The 20,353-nt window shown below is 38.0% G+C and overlaps 1 protein-coding gene across 1 annotated transcript; it reads right to left on the reverse strand.

Annotated features, from left to right (window-relative positions):
* Window positions 1-918: 918 nt before the first annotated feature.
* On the reverse strand, window positions 919-14,721 carry wnt4 (wingless-type MMTV integration site family, member 4). Its single transcript, XM_079858184.1, has 5 exons — window positions 14,234-14,721; window positions 3,306-3,541; window positions 3,088-3,219; window positions 1,614-1,756; window positions 919-1,530 (listed from the first exon to the last, which is right to left on the reverse strand). The coding sequence occupies exons 1-5, from the start codon at window positions 14,308-14,310 to the stop codon at window positions 1,060-1,062; spliced, it is 1,059 nt and encodes a 352-aa protein (XP_079714310.1). The 5' UTR covers window positions 14,311-14,721; the 3' UTR covers window positions 919-1,059.
* Between the last annotated feature and the right edge of the window lie 5,632 nt (window positions 14,722-20,353).

The following is a 20,353-nucleotide window of genomic DNA, read 5'->3' on the forward strand; positions in this document are numbered from 1 at the left end:
ACAAGGATGTCAGTCTTTGACACAGCATATATTTCAATTTAACATACATTCATATGAAATATAGTCCTCTTCAGTGTATAAGTCTTTACAAACCTATGTTTCTTTTAAAAGCATACTGGATAGCAAGTTGTACTATAGAGAAGCTTGGAGTTATGGTGTCGTACATAGTCGCCATAAATAATTCAGTCACTCTGTCTGACTAATGGAGCAGGGAATGCTGGGGGATTTGTTTATTTGTGGTATGTGCGTCTGGAGAGGAAAAGTGCTAGAGTCATCGTGCACAGAATCCATGGTCGGTCCAAGCATCCCAAGCGGGTAAACAATTTATGTTTGTCAGTTTTGTGCCAGATGCATGGTTACAGCTCAGCACCAATGATCTGTCTGCGTCACTAGCTACGACTTTATTTTCAAAGCTCTCCTTTTGAACGGCTTGTTAACACTTGTAATATTTCCACTCCGTCTTGTTTGGAGTTGGTTTGCATCTCTTCTAAAGCAGGGCTCACTTTAACACTCAGCTGTATGCACTATCGGTGAGTGATTCTTGAATTCAAGCAGCATCACAGGAACGAATGGCAACGAGTATGGAAAGTACATGTACGCCTGGACTGCATCTCGAGAGTTCGGTTAGTCCCACGTCCATCTTTCAAGATGAAGCCCGAAAGCAGCAGCTTTTAAACATTTGACCTTTCTCCATATTCATGTGCCCCTGATCCCGCCGGGTCAACGTCTGTCAGTAACCCCGTTCCCAATGGCACTCCTCTGGTGCGCGTCACATTAAAAATTCACTCTCTATTCAATTGCAATAAGTTAAAAAATATACATATACATATACATATATATATATATATTTAAAAATAAGAGAGCAACTGCAATTAAAAACAGAACGAGGAGAGAGAAAAATACTCTCAACTGGGACGTCAGATATATACTCTCATGTATGACATGTTCCTCTTTCGTTGCATGAAATGCTTGGGAATGTCTCTTGTCTTCCCTTGTGTGTATTTGCCTAGTTTCCCTGTGCGTGTAGGGAAGTGTTGAGGGGAAGCTGTGCCGCCCGGATCACCGGCACGTGTGCATCTCTACCATCTTGCGACACTGTTTGCACTTGACGTAGCAGCACCAGTGGAACTTGCAGCTGCAGCGGTCGACCACCTCCACCTCCTCGGTGTGGAACCCGCGACCGCAGCACATGAGCTCGCAGCCGTCGATGGCCTTCGAGGTCTTGTTGCAAAAGCGCCCCGCGGTTCCCATTATGCCCGGCGTTCTGGGGTCGTGCTCGCAGAAGTCTGGGCTCGGGTCCAGGTACACCAGATCTTCATCCGTGTGCGGCTTGAACTGCGAGTTTCGTGGAACCAGGACCTTGGTGGTGCCCACTTTACGCAGCTCCACTTCTGTAGCGCCGTCGAATTTCTCCTTGATGACGTTGCCCACTTTGCGGAACGGTGGCATTGCTTTCCAGCAGGTCTTCACCTCGCAGGAGCCTGAAACACCGTGGCACTTGCATTCCACTCGCATGTGGTTCAGAATCGCCTTGGAATGGTAAAAGAAATGTCATTTATTAACAAATCATGAGTGTGAAAACTTTCAGTGGTGATGTTTGTAAAGCCTCTTACCTTCCTCCCTGCCTCATTATTGTGAAGGTTCATTAGGGCTCTGTTGGAGGACTGGCCTTTACTTCGTTCTCTGATGTCCACAAAGGACGTGGAAAAAGCAACCCCGTATGCAATATTATCTGAACATCCTGACCACTGGAAACCTGTTGAGATAAAGACGGTCAAGAGTGGAGAAGTGTAATGAGAAATCTGGAGTTTTATCAGTCCGTCTGGAAACAAAGTTGTTTACAAGGTACTGGATTGGTAAATCATCATTCTAACGGTTTTCCAGGTTAGTAATATTTGAATGTCATTTATAGATTAGTTAACTAGATATCCATAAGAAGAACTGTATATTTAGCTATTTTTTAATTTTAGTAATGAATATGAAAATGTCTGCCATTTTTACTGTATTTTACTGCTGAGGGTTTCAAACCTTATGACTTTTGACGACACTAAAGCAAATCATTCAAATATTATATGGAAACTATTTAATTTGTATTATGTTGATAGCATATTTATTTTCTATCCATTGAAAGTGTAATGATAGGTGTATAAATAATTTTATTTTTTTATTTTTTTTTATACAAGTTAAACTTTTAGTAAATTATAGCTTAATTTAAATTAATTATAAGTAATTATAGCTGACAATATAATAAATCACTATCTAATTATTTCTGCCCACTTCTTAGAAAGCAGAATGAAACAATAATATCATAGAAATATTCAATAAGTGTTTTAAAATGATTCTCAAGTTGCATTTTACATTTAATAAACATTTTAAGATTGCGGAATATATATGTATTTATACAGGTGCTGGTCATAAAATTAGAATATCATCAAAAAGTTGATTTATTTCAAGAATTCAACTTAACAGGTGAAACTAATATATAGACTCATTACATGCAAGGTGAGATATTTCAAGCCTTTATTTGTTATAATTTTGATGATTATGGTTTACAGCTTTTGCAACTGCCCACACTGCCAAAATAACCAAAACCTGGTTCAATGACCATGGGATTACTGTTGTAATTACTGTGTGATTTCATGTAATATTCTAATTTTCTGAGATTTTGATTTTGTGGTTTTCACAAGCTGTAAGAAAATATAACAAATAAAGGCTTGAGATATCTCACTTTGCATGTAATGAGTCTATATAATATACAAGTTTCACTTTTTTAACGGAATTACTGAAATAAATCAACTTTTTGATGATATTCTAATTATATGACCAGCACCTGTATATGTATATGTATTATATTATTGTATTACAATATGTTTCAGATCCTGCTCATAAACGGCACCTGTGAATCGCGACTGATCGCTTCACATGTCAACTCTTCCTATCAAAGTGGGCATTTCTTGATCAGGATAAGTTGCTTTAATAACCAGAACTTTCACCGTTCAGTCTGGGTATGCAAGAATCATTTTTGTGGGTTCATAGCAATGCTACTGATCAATCATCATAATTATTACTCAGATAAATCACACATACCTTCTGGACTGACACCGTGCACATTGCGGTCACAGCCACACTTGTCCAGCTCTCCACTGCTGCAGGCTCTGGTCACTGCAAAGGCTACGCTAGCAGCGGATAGAGCGTACACAAACGCAGCTTCTCTGGTACCTGTGGCAGAAATAAGCAAGCATTAAGCATCCCCATGCTTTTAAGCAGAGCTGGCTTCATGTTCCTTTAAATTGGACTCTGCTTACCTTGTGTGACCACTTTCCCGAACACAGGAACACTCTCTAGCGTCGAGCAGTTCCAGCGTCGGTTGCGGAACTGAAACTGGCACTCGTCGATGGCGAGCTGGGCTCCCCTGCGGACCGCGTCCATCACCTCCACGTTACGCTTGCAGATCTGAACCTGCCTCTGGATGAGTCCTCGGAGCTTCTCGCAGGTTTCTTCATCAGAGATGCTCCCCACTGAGGACAGCTTTGCCAGGTATCTGAGGACCAACCAAGAGGTTATCAATACGTGTTCATTGACTCTCATTAACAGACATTTGTACTGAACATTTTTTTGACATTGTATCTAGAAGCTGGATGCTTTTGGAGCTGGAAGAAAAAGCGTAAATATCACATGGACTCTGCAGGGTGAATAAAGTGATCCATGCAAGGAATGTTGTAGAATAAAAAATACTACATTTTGCATTTTCGTCCTATGACATTCGGTTTAGTTGTTTTTCCAGAGTTTTCAGTATGTTTAGGTCATAATACTTTTAACATTAGTTATATCACTGGCTATCATGAACTAAAAATAAACAATCATTTTATTGCATTGATAAATTTTAATTTCATTTTCCACATATGCAAATACATATGTAATATTTCCAGTTAAATTAGCTAATCTATTCTAAACAAACAAGTTAAAAATGAACAATAGTATATTTATATTAGTATATTTAGTATATTGGTGTGTTATTATTAAATATTGTATATTTGTTGTTATATTTATTGAGTAAAAAAAAAATGTTGTTCATTATTAGTTTATGATAACTATTGCATTAATAAATGTTAACAATTTTCAACTTATTGGAAATGGTTGTTTCCAAAAGGCTTCCGAAGTTTAACTGATATTATTGAAATAAGTTCAATGGTGTTAAACTTTTCAGTTTAGTGACATTTTCATATTTAACGAAGACAGGTTATAAAGGTATCTTTTTTTTAATATACTGAGTATATAAAACTAAATTTAATTTACGGTCATTTTTTTGAATTTACGTTTTAGCTAGCTTCAGGTTTTATTTTAGAGTCATTTTCCCACCAAATGATGCTTTATATATTTATTTTTAAGTTAAATGCTTTAATTTAGTAGTTGTTCTAGTTTCCGTTAACAATAACAGTGCATTGTGGCACTAACAGCTTTTTCCATTGACTCTCTATAGCACAAACAGCGCAGATCTAAACGCTGTGGCTCTCCTGTGACGTTCTTGGAAGGCTGTGCTCGACAGAAGAGGTAAGGGTGATGTTGAGAGAGGCGGATAGAGACTATCTTCACCCATCACCTCCAGGGCCAGGGGGTCGGGGCAACACCATCGCTTTAATGGGTCTGCTGAGCTCCATCTCTTTAAGGCACCTTATAAAAATAGTCCTATACTACAACGCAGCGCACAGATTTCCTCCGTACACACCAAGCTTGGTCTCATTATCATCAAGAACGGGTGGAGATCAAAGTCTTGACTTGTTTAAGTTCTGCACAGATGCATTTAGTGGGTTGCGTGCAGGTGATGTTTGCAAGAGTGGTCACGGACGCCTTTGTTTTGTTATTTGTGTCTAAAGGTCTTTTGGTGTGGTAGAGAGTAATTCGAAAGTACGTCCAAATGAATCGCGGATGAAAGTCTCAGATTGGCTTTGAAGGTGCTGTGCTGTAAATACTCATTTAAGTTACAAGATCACAGCGATGCCATTGAGGAGCCATTTTTGGTTCCCCAAAGAACCTTTCAATGATCAGTTCTTAAAAGAACCATTTTCTTTCTATAAAGAACATCTTAAAATTCTCTATACAACCACTATAAAAATAGCCTTAGATGCTGACATGGCATTAAATAAAACAATCTATTTTCCACTATAAAGAACCTTTTGTGGTGACGGTTTACAATAAGGATTCATTTGTTAACTAGTTAACATACTTAAAATACTTAAAAATACTTCTAAAGTGTTTATTAATCTTAGTTCATGTTAATTTCAAGATTTACAAACACATTATTAAAATCTAGTTGTATCTGTTAACATTATTTCATGGACCTCAGCTAACATGAACTAACAGTGAACAGTTGTATTTTTATTAGCTAATGACAACTAATGGGATCTTATAGTAAATCGTTTCCCCATTTATGGAATGGAAAGTTTCTATGAATGTGGAACCATAGATGCCAATAAAGAACCTTTATTTTTAAGGGGCGGTTCACAGAGAATGAGTTTTTACATTCCAGTGTACTGTTTTCTATTGTTATTTTATGTCATACCGTTGCACTTGCCTCTTGCATTTTTTTTTTCATGACACGGCCACTGCATCCAAAGTCACATACTGTATAGTAGGTGCTACATTTGGTTTGAAACGTCCTTCAAGACTGTCAAAAAAGCACATTCAGTACAGTACAAATGTGTGTGTGAATGACATTCGTACTGTACTAGGCCTACATCCACAATGTTGTCACTGTCACGTGACCAACCAGTATCAGTTCACTGCCATTCAAAAAAATCCACTCCCGTGCCTCATGGGATAGGAAAGTGTTCATCATATGCACACTACAGAATCTCAACGGTCGTTTTATCAATGTTCTGTATTTGGGCAAACCACTCGGCTCACATACTGTGTTTTGGCCTATCACGTGGAAGTAAGCATATTCAGACGCAGGGAATGTTCTAAAAACGTGGAGCTCAAATTAAAAACTCATCTCTCTAGACATTGCTTATATTATTGACCTGCATCTCCAACTTTTAACACCATAAACATGTTCTTTGTGAACGTTCCCAATAGTAGTCTTTCGGTCTGCTTCGTTTCAGAGAGTTAAAAAGGGCGACTGGCAGCGCTGCATCTCAGCCTCTCTGTTGTTGACAAGAGCTGGTTTTGAAGGCCAAGGCTGGGGCAGATAAGAAACAAACACCTCCTTGTTCACGAGACCATCTCTGCTCTCACAAGCTTTGATAACACACTTCTGTCCGGACAGAAGATGAAGCATGACATCACCGGCCAGATGCAGATGCAGACGCATTCTGCGTGGCGGGTGATCGAGTTTCTTTTTTTATCATGTGTGGCATCTGTTGACGATTGCATGTTCTTGCATGCGTGTTTACAGCTTTTGTTTGTTACACCAGTAAATTAGCTCTGTGATCGTGACCTGATAATGAATCTGGCAGCCAAATGGCAGCGGAGGCCCGTCCGTTCTGCCGGGATAAGCGCTGGAATATAATATATCAGTGCCAGATGCTCTCATAAGACTCGCGCTCGTATCGAGCTCGGGATTTTGACAAACAAGCACCTGAAGAACGGCCCGCTGCATATTTGTCTGGGAAAAAGATTGTCTGAGACCTTGAGAGAATCTTGTTTTCATTGCTCCCCATTTCTAGCGTTCTCTTCTACTTTATTTTCCCAAAAAAAGAAAAATGCACTCGCTAATCGCAACGCTAAGTTTGGGAAAACAAGGGGGAGCCGACGCGACTGTGGGATTTTGTAAAAGAATGGGAGATGCCTTCCTGTGTGTTTCTGGGAGGTTTTTGCGGAGCATTCCACCTGGAGCACGGTGCCTTCTTCCTTTTGTGTCATGTTTGTGTTGAATTACACAACCCCGGCCTCCGAGCGCTGTTGGCTCCAGATGGCTTAGCCAAGCGCGACTTAGCACGCAACCAGGCTGTTCGAGAGAGTTTGGAAGAGAATGAGAGAGAAAGAGAAATCGCCAACTCATACACACACCAGGCTGTATATATCCGCTCGCCTCCTACCACAACTTAAAGTTATATAATATACACTACCATTCAAGAGTTTGGGGTCAGTAAGGTTCTTATGCTCAACAAGCCTGCATTTATTTGATCAAAAATACAGTAAAATCGGTAATATTGAGTTTATTCCTGTGATCAAAGCTGCATTTTTAGCATCATTACTCCAGTCTTCAGTGTCACATGATCCTTCAGAAATCCTTCTGATATGCTGATTCGATACTCAAGAAACATCTCTGATTATTATCAATGTTGAAAACGGTTGTGCTGCGTAATGTTTTTGTGGAAACCGAGATTTCAAGATTCTTTTGATGAATAGAAAGAATTTTAAAACAGAAGTTTTTAGTAAAATTATAATGTCTTTAAAAAAAAGAAGAAAACTTACTGACCCCAAACTTTTGAAAGGTGTGTGTATATATAAATCACTGTAGACACTCTAGTGGAAAGTGTTTATAATTTTTACATAAAAAATACTGTAAAATCCTTACCATATGTGACCCTGGTCGCACAGGTGTATTTGTGGCAATAGCCAACAATACATTGTATGGGTCAAAATTATCCATTTTTCTTTTATGCCAAAAATCATTAGGATATTAAGTAAATATCATGTTCCATGAAGATATCTCCTCCTAAATGTATAAAACATTTCTTTTTGTGAGTGAATGCAGCACAATCGCCAACATAACTGGACGACTTTAAAGGAGATTTTCTCAATGTTTAGTTTTTTTTGCACCCTCAGATTCCAGATTCTCGACCAAATATTGTTCTATACTAACAAACCATACATCAATGGAAAGCTTATTTATTCAGCTTTCCGGTGATGTATAAATCTCAATTTAAAAAAAAATACCCATGTGACTGGTTTTGTGGTCCAGGGTCACATATACGCCTCACTTCCTCTCAGCATCTTTTGTGTGTGTGTGTGAGTTTATTGAATAATCAAACGATGGCTGTTGACATTTCCTGTCTCTGTGTGGTAAATCGGTGAAGGTAAATATCAGACCTGTTCAAGCTACGACAGTGAGTAAACATGCATGCTGCGGCGTCCAAGGGCCACAATTTCATGATGCTTATAAAAATATTTGATATTTACATTTGTCAGCTGTGCGTCACAGGGCGACACGTCTGTGTATTAAAAGCTGTTTGTCTGACATAAATGCAGCGTTAGGGGCGTTTAACGAAACTGATACATCACCCACGTATTTCCATTTTATTATTTTTATTATGAAACCACCTACACTTAGCAACATTTCATGTCCCTCAGCAATACCAAGGAGTTTGTTTTGAACTGAAACACTATTGCTGTCACTATAATGCATGGCTGTTGGCATTGCTCATACTTTTCCAAAGAACTTTGTGGGTAACTCATCCTGCACCGTTTGTGGCACAGACAGGAATGATATATTAAGTACTGTGACTTGTTCATAAATTTCCTTTTACAAGAGCAATCAGATTTGATTTTAGCTGGAAGATGATGAATTGCATTACATATGCAACCACCCTGGCCACTAAGACTTAGTTTTGAGTCTTAATAACTAGTCTGACTATCTAACAGTTGGTCTTACTTTTCAAATTTAAGTTTCCAACAGCATTTATTTGAAATAAAAATATTTTTTAGCATTATAAATGTCTTTACTGTCACTTTCGATCAACTTAATGGTGCTGAATATGAGTATTAATTTTGAAACTTATGAACCGTAGTGTAAAGATGACGATAGTCACACTTCATTTCTCCTCACAACATTGAAAATGCAGTCAAGAAGACGTCCAATAGAAAGGACCCAAAATGTGAATCAAACATCTATCACGGGATGCGACATGTTTTCAGAAACAGATGTGTCATTCTTGCACAACTGCGTTTCTCTGATAAACAGCTCTAGTTTCCTCAATACCTCAGTGACTCATTGGTATTTCTAACTCTTGCAGACTCTTAAAAGCACATGTACCAAAAAGTCATTTGCTTTTAGTTATGAACATTTGCCAGGCAAATGGAGCTACGAGACAAGTCTTTAGAGTTGCATTTCTGCGTATCTGCAGGTCTAGTGGATCTGTCTTTAACTCTAGAGGGCAGTGTTATCTCATTTATTGAGGGTATCCTAAAAGATTAGAACTGAACATGGTCATTTCAATCAATCATATGGATCTCATTTGGCGTCCAAGAAAATATCACGTCAATTCCAATTGTTAATATTTATTTAAGCTTGTTTCTATCTCTTCTAACAGATTAAATATGTACCAGATGTACATCATGAAGATACTTCAGGGCACCAAAAGTCTTTCAGAGCGGTAAGAAAACGTACATTTAAACGCATTAATTCAGCTAATTGTTGTATATGAATCTGCTTATACAGATTATATATTTTTTCAAACGTTTAAAAAACTTTTTTTGTAATGTTAACATCATTTTGCAAACATAATGTGAATGTTACTTTTGAATGTCTGCTGAACGTTCTAAATCATGTAGTAATATTTAAAAAATGTTAGATTAATGTATTTTAGATTTAAAAAAGATGTTCCATGACCAATGTATAAATACCATTTTTGTGCTACATTTTTAGAGACCAGATAACTCCGAATAAGCATTCTGTTAATGTTTTTGCTCATAACTTTGAGAGAACCTTGTCAGAACTTCAGCCAAAGTTCTGAGAACGTTCCCTGTTAGCTGGGTATAAGCCTTAAAACCAAATGAAAAACATTAGCACACATACATATGTAAAAATATAATTTGCATCAATTCAAGAAGTAAATGGGTGTATTTATAGATATGTTTCAAAGACATCCCAGCTTCTGATCTCTAATGAACATCCTAAACATCTGACCGGAATGCAGATCTGTAAAAGTGAAGATGGATAGACAGGAGGCTGGAGGAAATGCATTCAGGTACAGTAGGGAAAAATTAAGATAAATTACTTTTTTCTGTTTTTCTGTTTTATTTTTTCATAAAAATACAAAAGCAAAGGCAAAAAAAAAAAAAAGTGTTAAATTGAGCTTATGGCCTCTCAGAAGGGTTTATGTGGCTCTCAATCTCAATTAGCATTTGCAAGAAAGTTAATCCTGATTAATAGGCAGTCAATAAGAGATTGCTCAAATTCAGCTTTTCAATCTCTCTTTTACTGTGTATGTTTATCACCTATTTTTCTACATGTAGTGTGTAATATTGCTGTTTGAAAACATAAAAGGTCTGCAAAGTTTCAGAGATCGAAGTGCAGAGAAATAGTTATTGTTTCCCAAAAGAAAGAAGAGATTCTGAAGTGCATGAAACGAGTCGTCAGTACTTTCAGTCTCTTCCTTCATGAACGTCTTGTGACCCTCAAACACAGTATTTGTTGCCGATATCTGCTCTGCAAAAGCAAATCCACTTTGCATGCACTTCCAATGGATAGGGACTCAAATTACTACGCTAAAACCGAAGTTATCGTTACTGTTTTAATGCTGAGAAAGATCCGGGCGATGTGATGTAAGTGGTAGACCAATCACAACAGACTGGGCCATCTGACCAATCAGAGCAGAGCTGGCTCTCAGAAAGGAGGGGTTTAGAGAGACCGGACCAATTATCAAGCCATTTCAGACACTGTGAGAAAAGAGCTGATGCTACAATGTATATTACAAGATATATTTGTATAAAAATTGTGTATTACAAGTTTTTATTTTATATTTTACTTCGGATGCATGTAAAGCTTATGTAGGAGACTCCAAAACACAATGAGGAACCTTTAAAATAGCATAACAGGGGCACTTTAATGAGGATATTCAAGAGGAAAAAGATAAAAGCCGACCTGTTTTATTAAGTTAACCTTTTAATAGGCTGTTGTATGAGTGGAGGTATGTGATAACAGGTTTTACAGCTTCATTACCCTGTTGTCACTGGTGTTATTTGTGTTATCAGCCCTCGGCGCCAGAATGTTTTTCACATTAGAGGTTTCTCTCTTCTCATGTTGCTCATCAGCTGTGAACTATTTATTGACCATCCATGTGCAAACGTCTCCACCACCGTTCTTTCCATCCCATGCGGAGAGTCACGCTGCATCACATCCTAAACAAATACGTCTGCATGGTTTTTATTGTTTTATAATAAAAACTGCAATCGAGTAGTTGCATTAGTGAACCTTCTGTGACCTCAGCATCATAAAACCCATCTCAGCTTCTGTATTTGACAGAGTGCAACTCTTTCTTTAGTTCTGAAATGATTGCATAATGGAACTGGAATAGGAAAGTTCATCAAGACAAACTTTAAACTTTAAAAACCATTGAATTGTGAAGGTTGCCTAGGCCTTATACTTAAAGATAGGATGAATTGAGAATCAGGATTTTTATAGTCTATGGATATTTTGGAGGATATTTGGAAATGCGAAATTGTTCAATCGGTTAAAAAGACAGCGCACTAACGCCGGGTTCGGACTACACTATATCAGACTGATTTTGGCATGATCAGTTTGACGTAAATGACAACGGGCATTGATCGTTTTATCTTGTATAGTGTCATAGATGACAACCAACACCGTGCCTGAGACGCTTCACGACGTCCTAGCACGTTTAATTTGTTTCCGGTCCTCCACGACAGGTTCCGTCACATCTGTGACGTTGACCAATAGGAGCAAACATGCCGCTTCGGTAGCCATTGTTTGTTTACGCTCTTGTTCACGGAAATCAGTCGCTGGTTCCGCCTTCTCGATGACATCATGCATGCCATTAAAGACGACAAGCGATGATTGGTCAAGAAGCAACGTGTAGTCACGACACGATGAATTTAGGAGCCAAAATAGCTGAAAATAGTGACTATCGTAACAGACACAAATATTGTCTGAACCCTGCATAAGTTGGAACAGACTGTGCAAAGTTTGGTGGATTTAATTTGAAAGCTCTAGGAGTTTCAGTCAGAAATGTTGGTCTCCACTTAAAGGGACAGTTCACCTAAAAATGAAAATTCTCTCATTTACTACTCTCATAGACATTGATTCGCCCACTGGGGTCGTATTGATTATTATGATCGCATTGCAGATTCCGTTCAATGGCATTATATGGACTAACGGAGATGGATTATTTTCCAAAAAATCTTTCTTTGTGTTTATCTGAGGGTGAGTAAATTCTTTTTGGGTGAACTATCCCTTTAAGGATTTTGAAGTTTGATCAATAACAGTATACTCTCTTTGCCAAGCCGAGATGAAAGCAAGAGTCGCTGCTTGTCAAAATGCATTAGAATAAGTATTGAGTGATCATTTGCAGTATTTATTTAGAAAAGAGTTTGTTTGATAACATCTACCATCTGTTATTTATGCTCTCTAATTAGTGATTCATTCCTGGCTTTCTAACACAAAACAACCGCAAATAGTCATTGATAAAAATTGATCCAGCAATGTAAGCTTATATGTGCATGAATGTAGATTTGAAGGACTGAAGATGTGCAGGTGCAGTATAACTGCTCTCGTGACCCGCACCTGCACCTCCACACAGGTGCTCAGCAATAATACATTCACACATCCCACAAATCAAAAGCTTTCAGCTGTATTTCAAAACATTTAATTGTGACTGTTGAGTAAAAGTGGACTTTTATTGCAGCTTGATACTTTTTAAGCACCACTGATCTGAAGAACCGATGAAACATCACAATCTTTTTTGATCTCTGAAGAGGTTTGTGCTGAACTTGAACAGAAAAACCATTGCAGATCCTTTATTTTTAAGAGTTGTGCGGGTGCTATTGAACTGAACGCATAGTAGTTCACAGGCTTCTTACATGCAACAAATACGAAACTAAACAGAGTGAGTTTGGTTACTCAATCTTATCTGATTTTATTTTAAATGAGTGAGACAAAACAAACAGTGTGTTTTCTTAATCGTACCTTACATCTACATCTCATTTTGAGATCAGACATAAAGTGCAGCATGTTTTTATAAGAAGAGGTCACTATTGATTTCATTTAAACTAGAATTACAGTGTTGCTTAGAAGATTTATACGTCTGAAGAAGGTCAAAAATCATGCAACGGATTTACTGAAATGTTTTCAATCCACCCTATTTATTGTCAGTTGTCATGCTGGTTTTCTACTAATATATTTTTTCTACAATTAATAAACATTAAAATACTTTGTTTTGTTTTTTTGTGCATGTGGATATTGCAGGTTTTGCATTTTTTCCTTGTTGATCAAATACACATGAACTAAACCTTTCAGTTCTTATCAAACGTTTTACTTCAGGACAAGTCAGATATTTATGACATTAGTTACTAGTTTTCCTATCAAGTGTTTCTTAATAGTACAGACAACACTACAGTTTCATGCCCACGTGTTGCTCATATAACTTGTCTAATGTCTATTTGGCTACTTGCTAATACCTGTCCTGGGATGGGGTTGGAATAGTGAACAGGCTCCTGTCAGAATGATCATATTTTGTAGACAGGTAGGAGGTTTTCCTTTAGTGTGAAGCGTGTCTGTACATGCCCCAAACCTGTCACCTCGCCTTTAGTTAAAAACACTCTTCCGTCGAAAACTCAGCTGCATCTGGATAGATTAAATGATGTGCTATTCTGCCCTGAGGATACAGATAAATAATCTTAAACAGAAATGCAAGCGCAGAACAGAAATCTTGATATGACCTAAACCAAGCCTGCTGTTCTGCTACTTAACCAATATGAATGTCTAAATCCGGCCATTGCTTCCTTGGTATAATCGTAAACTACTATGAAATTATTGATTTCTGCAGCTCTGTTCAGCACTGTAAGTATGATGAAGAGTGCTGTTACTGCTGTCATATTCATGCGTTGCTCTCCAGGCTGCGCGCAACCAGCGCCAAGCGCAGCTGTGCCAAATGCACATGAACTGAAAGTTTGTGATGTCAGTCTCCAAATAACCAGTTTCATTTCCTTATATTTGGTGCTCTCCCTTCAATGCATGCTTTTGTTTAAACTGACTTTATTTTCTATTCTAGGCCACATTACACTTAGTGTTTGTGACTATGCTTCATGTCTTCTGCGCGTTCAAAAATGTGCAGCAAAGGCATTAAGGTATGCAATCTACAAAGGTAGGTGCTGAATATTCTGATTTATGTGATCATATCATCATCCGTCAGATTTGTGATTGCCATGGCTCATAAATTGTGGTGCACTGACACGCTGCACATTTGCTTTTGGGAATCTGACTGACTTTAGTCATAACAGACAACATAGACGTCAAAACATCACATGAATGAAGAAAGTGATATTCACTTACAGCCAGTTGCTCGCATTGGCGGAGAAGAGTGCTAGAAAGAGCATAAGCAGTGACCTTATCAAATACTCCGATGACATCTTGAGAGGAAGAGAGGATACAATCAGGTAAAGGTTGCCGGGATAAAATCCTCAGGAGGAGTTTGCGCTGAAAAGTTGCATCGAAAAGCGATTAATCCATCATTGCGCATCCATTTGGATGAGAAGCGGGTCTGTCCGGATCAACAGTTCTTGCCTCCGCGTAAAAGTGCTCAAATAGTTTGTATAGTGGCAGTAAAATCACACTTGAGCGGTATCCTCTGATGCGATTTCTTCAGAGCGCGTGCAGCGGTTTCCACGGTCCACTTTTACGCAGCATCAGGTAAAGATGAACCACGCGCGGTCCCGCCAGTAAAGTGAGTCTAAATGACAGTCCTGGACCTGCGCATGCAGTTGACTCATGTAAACGTGAAGTTCAGCTCGGTTTGGTGACCCCTGTAGATGCCACTCTGAATTCAGTCTGAGAGTGAATGCTGAATTTACTGACTCCTGAAGGGTTTGGTAGGGGCGGCGCGTCATTTGGGGGAGGTTTTGATGTGTGAGAAAGCAGATAAAGGCGGGTTTAGTGCATGCATATATGTTTTCTCTCGCGCTTGGCTGCCAAGTATTTTTAGAGTTCTCCAGAGGGACTCAATGCGGCAGCTATTCGCCGTTCTCGAGGTATAACCTCTTATACTTTTGGCAAGGTGCATTTTCCCTGGCCCCGGTGCCCCCAAACGCAAGTACTTTGTGGTTAAGATGCTGTTTATAGACTGCCTTGTATTTTGACAGCTTTGTATAAAAATAGACATTATGACATATCATTAATGCTGTTATATAACCTATAGTTGTCGCTTCGAGACACATCATCCCCAAATATCCCATTTATTTGGTTTACATACAAACAAATGAAGCCAGGTTTTGTAGTGAACATAGGGCTGAAATCAGTCACTTCGGGTTGTTTCCTTTCAGTGCAGTAACAGCAACAGTTCATCATATATGTGTGCTTGTGTGATTCACATCACAAACATCTTTCTATGCTGGGAAATCTTACGTGTAATTGTTTTTATCTGCCTAGTACAGGACTGACAGACAAGTGTTTGACTGGCTCACTCAGAATCCCTGTTGACCAACAGAGGGAGAAAGTGAGTAACAATGACTGATGCTTGTCAAGTTGGGTTTTTTTTAATTGAAGGACTTCTAGGTTTCAATCTGGGAGATTGTTCTGATTAATCTTTCAATTTTTAAATGATGCTACCAAATGCTGTCAGTTTTTTACCCTTTTTTTGTAACTTAATGTTGCAAACTTTCTGAGCCCAGGTGAGCGTCACAGCTTAAAGAATCAGATCATTTCTCTTTTAAAACATGCTTTTGTGAAGGACTATTCAAAATGTTTCAGACTTGATGCCATATGCATTTTTTATGCTTTATTTTTGGATTGAAACTATTTTATTTTCATTAAAAGCTAAATTTAGGTAGAAGTATTATTATTATTATTATTTTGTATTCTATATCACTATATCACTTATTAAAATGAATGGAGACATGTAATTTGTCAAAATACTGATATGTAAGTGTAAATTATTCCTGTGATCAAAGCTGAATTTTCAGCATCATTACTCCAGTCTTTAGTGTCACATGATCCTTCTAATATGCTGATTTACTGCTCAAGAAACATTTATGATTATTATATGTAAGTGTTGAAAACAGTTGTGCTGCTTAATATTTTTGTGGAAATATATATATATATGTGTGTGTGTATATATGTGTGTGTGTGTGTATATGTATATATATATATATATGTATATGTGTGTGTGTGTGTGTGTGTGTGTGTGTGTGTGTGTGTGTGTGTGTGTGTGTGTATATGTGTGTGTATGTATGTATGTATGTATGTACATGGATTTAAATGTGTATACTGTAAATAATGCCATAGTGTCAATTAATGACATTAGAAAAATACTTGCCAAAAAGTTGTATTAGTGTTTAGACTAAATACATTCTAATTGTATAATTTCCCTCCCATCAGGCCTTTTCAGTGCTGTTGATGGCTCAGACTCAGTGTCTGGACTCATGAGGGACCAGAACACACTTGTTGCCGGTTCTGTTCAGTTCTGCGCCTCACTGGTGCTGATTTACTGAGCCTTGGCCCGTGTGCAATCCCACACTCACAAAAGAGGTGTGATCTGTTATCCTCACAGACCGACGCCACCGATGAGAGCAAGACTGGATGGAGCCAAGGAGACGAGGTTTGGACAGTGGACAACCTACATGACACTAGTTTTTCACAGTTGTTGTGCTTGAACTCTTTCTTTCACATTGAGCAAATCAGCAGCCGTAAAACCACAATCAGTGGAGGCAGATTGCTCGGAGTAAGTGCTGAATTCTGTGTTGGTGTTGATTTGGGAACGCTGCCACCCTCTTTTTCTGTCTTGCATTGATCTGAAGAGACTTATATGTGTTTGTCAATCATATCTTCCACAGATTTCCAATCTGTTCATCTGTAACTGCTAAACAGGTTTGTTGATATCTGCAGTGTCAAAGTTATACAATGCATTTTTTTTCTCCAGCCACTTAAGTATGATTTAATTTATGTTTATTTTATTTAAATGCAGATTAATTGACATGGGCACTTATGTCCATCATATAAATGTGCCAGATTTAGCCATACAGGCACATTTTCATCTGCGGTCTATTGATGGCAAGAAGAAAACATAAATTACACATGCCTATAATTAATAAAACAATGACTTTATAGTACATTAAAGAATCATGCAAAAGCACATGCAAGTAAACAGAAACATTTTGGCACAAAAACACTTACAAAATGACTTAAAATATAAGCTGATAGAAAAAACAAGCCACTACTCCAGGTTATGACATGTTTGATTATCCTATAACCAGTGTTTTACAGATTTAGAAACTTAGTTAAAAGATGTCATTTTTCCACAGTTTCTTATAAAAAAATTATTTTACCCTGCTGATTTTGTGTATTTTTTCCAGACCAGTTCAGCAACAAGACCGTACTAGACTTGTGTGTGTGTGTGGATAAACATGCACTCAAAGATGCTGATTTACAACTGAGAAATTATAGACATGTGCCAGCAGTGAATGAATCCATTCTTGCGGTGCGAGCGCTGCAGACGTCTGGACAGGCTCTTCACAGCATGCGCTGAACATGCGAGTGCATACAGTCATTGTACAGCAGACTGCAGTGCCTTCACATGACTCCTGCTTAAAGCTCTTCCTCCGTCTGGAATCCTTCTAATTAGTCTGTCTGCCCTTATCATACTTAGTTTTCAGTTCATAAGACACTGTGAAATAATATTGTCCTTTATACGTCAGCCTGTGTTTTCACATTTCAGCCTGTGATAAACAGTACTTTACTGAAGTACTTTACAGCACTACTGAATGCTTGAATCTGATTGGTTGATGAACGTTCTAAGGTGTGCAATTATTTTCAGGGAAACGCACGGCTAAAGTAGTTCCTGGCAGGCCTTGACCGCATTACAGGTCCGTATCACTTCACCAAATAATTTCAGTTATTTCAAAGGTCCTTATAGCTTACAACAACAAAAGAACCAAACCCACATTGACACTGACCAAGCAAATAAGTATAGTAAACAATAGGATGAAAACGACAAATTCTTTAGATGTTTTTGCCACAAAATTACGTTTTATTATGTACGGACAGCACATAGGTTTACTCTCCTTCTCCTGCTCTCCCACTTAAACACACACACACACACACACACACACACACACACACACATACAGTAAGGACACACACTCGCACAGAAATGAGTCGTCAGCGCTTCTCTGATTTTATCAGTAAAATAGTTTAGCAACTTAAAAGCTACACAACATTTGTCACGAGAGGTTATAACGTCGCTGTTCTTGAAGCAAATAAACTAACAGTATCGTTATTAGTAGAGACGCTGCTGATCTCTCTCTCTCTTTCGCTCTCTCTCTCTCTCTCTCATATTTGCATTAATAACTGTATTAGTTTGCCATCAATGGCTCAAGCCTCAGTGACTAGCTCTAAAATTATGTGCTGGAAATAGCAATGGAGGCTTGGGATGAGATACATAAGAAATTAGTCCTACACACAAGAGCTTATTAAGTACAAAAACTGCAAATATACCTTGAAGAACATCTGAACAATTTCTTGAACACAGTTATTATGAATATAGCGTCATGGCATTACCACCTCAGATGTGCATTATTTTCTAATCATTCAACAGCCATTGTCAATTATCCTTTACTTATTTAATTACATTATAAATATTATTTATTATATTAACAATATTATTATATAATATTAATAATTTGCAATGTATTTATATATTCATAATAGAGTTTTGCATTGTATTTATTTAGTTATTTATTTTACATCAAATATTTATTCATATAAATATTTATAATATAAATAATAAATATATTTATTATATATTTATTTTGACTACTCCTATTTTATTACAACCTGATGCCATCAGTGAACCAATGTAGCCTACTTAAGGAACCATGTCGCTAAATTAATACAACTTTTATCCAGTTGTTGTCATTTATTTTAAAATAGAAGCTTCTGCTGACTGATGAAGTTTCAAAATGAAACGAACATGGAAAGAGTTATGCGGGCATTTGCGTTTTACTGTGCGCATACTTTGGAAAGATCCAGGAAATGACATCAGTATCTGTGGCCCATCTGCTGCGATTGAGTTCAAGAGAGGACGTCGAGCCCAAATTAAAATCAGATCTAAGGTTGCTGATCAGATCTGCATTCTTTGTCATGAATACATATATTGTTGTCTTTTCAGACCAAAGCAAGCTGTCTAGAATTAGGCCATCAGTGTTGAAGTCAGTCAGAAGTGAGCGGAGAGGTGCAGAGGTTAGGCAACAGAAGGTTGATCTGATCATCCCTGTCTGTGATAAATTAAATCCAGAATGAATGACTCCTGGGAAAAGGGAAGAAAAGGGCTTAGTCATGAAAAGGCGTTCCTGAGCCGTCCCGCCCTCCATGGCAACATGGATTGGCACATATATCTGATCACAATGGCATTCCGAACCCAAACAGATTTTATACAGCTTGTGCTTGCAGAGCCGTCGCCAAGGAAACGGCTTCCCAATGGCATGTTAATGGTGGTGCACCGGACCCCTTTAACATTTACACTGAGCGTTGGGTACCATAAACATTTCCCCTTTGCGTTCGGTTGACTGTGAGTTATGGCGTATTACGGTCAAGGGTCTTTTCCGGCCTCTTACAATAACGCCTGCTATCGCAAAGATTTAGCCAATAAAAATGACACTCAGAATTTTTTTAGATAAGATTTATTCATTTGGTGGATGCTTTTCCAGAGGGACTCAGTAGGGCACAAACGATTAACATTAGAAGTGATGCAAGATACTTTCAAAGTTGCAAGAAAATCAATTTCACCCTATTATGCAGCTCTCTGGAATACTTGATTTTGATTGGTTCATCCTGGCATTTTATGCTGCATTCACACCATGCCATAATTACGAGATGACAATTCGTGACGTTCTACTCTGAGCTGACTCGGAATTCGAACATTATCAATGTCAAAATAATGGTACAGCGTTCAGGTGGAAGTCGGAATTCGGAGAAAAATCCCGAATTTGCAAGTTTTAGACCTTATGCGCCAGAGAAACAAGCACAGCCATCTTTAAAATTTTGTGTTTGAATTTCTGTTTTGCGGTAGCTCTGTATATTTCTATGACATCGCTGTTAGAATAATAAGCTGGTGAAGTGGATTTACTGTTTGTAGCGTTGACAAAAGTTATCATGAGCGTTGTAATAAGGCTTCATAAGGTCTATACGAGGACGTGAATGCTTTTTACAAATCAGAAACTTGTAATTACGGTAATTAAACTCCAATTAATATACTATGCCCGACCGTTTATTTATCTAATGGCTGGTTAATAACTGAACTTGTTAACCCTGTTTGGGTTTATTTTGCAGTAAAGACCCAGTTCAATGTACGTTATTTTTTACTTTAGTGACGTTTTAATTTGTTTTATTGGTGTGTGTGTGTGTGTGTGTGTGTTTGCTCCTAGCATCGATCATGGCAACCCTTCCCTCTGGAAATCCTGA

This window comes from Squalius cephalus (assembly GCF_949319135.1).
Source record: "Squalius cephalus genome assembly, chromosome: 22".
NCBI classification, from domain to species: Eukaryota; Metazoa; Chordata; class Actinopteri; order Cypriniformes; family Leuciscidae; genus Squalius; species Squalius cephalus.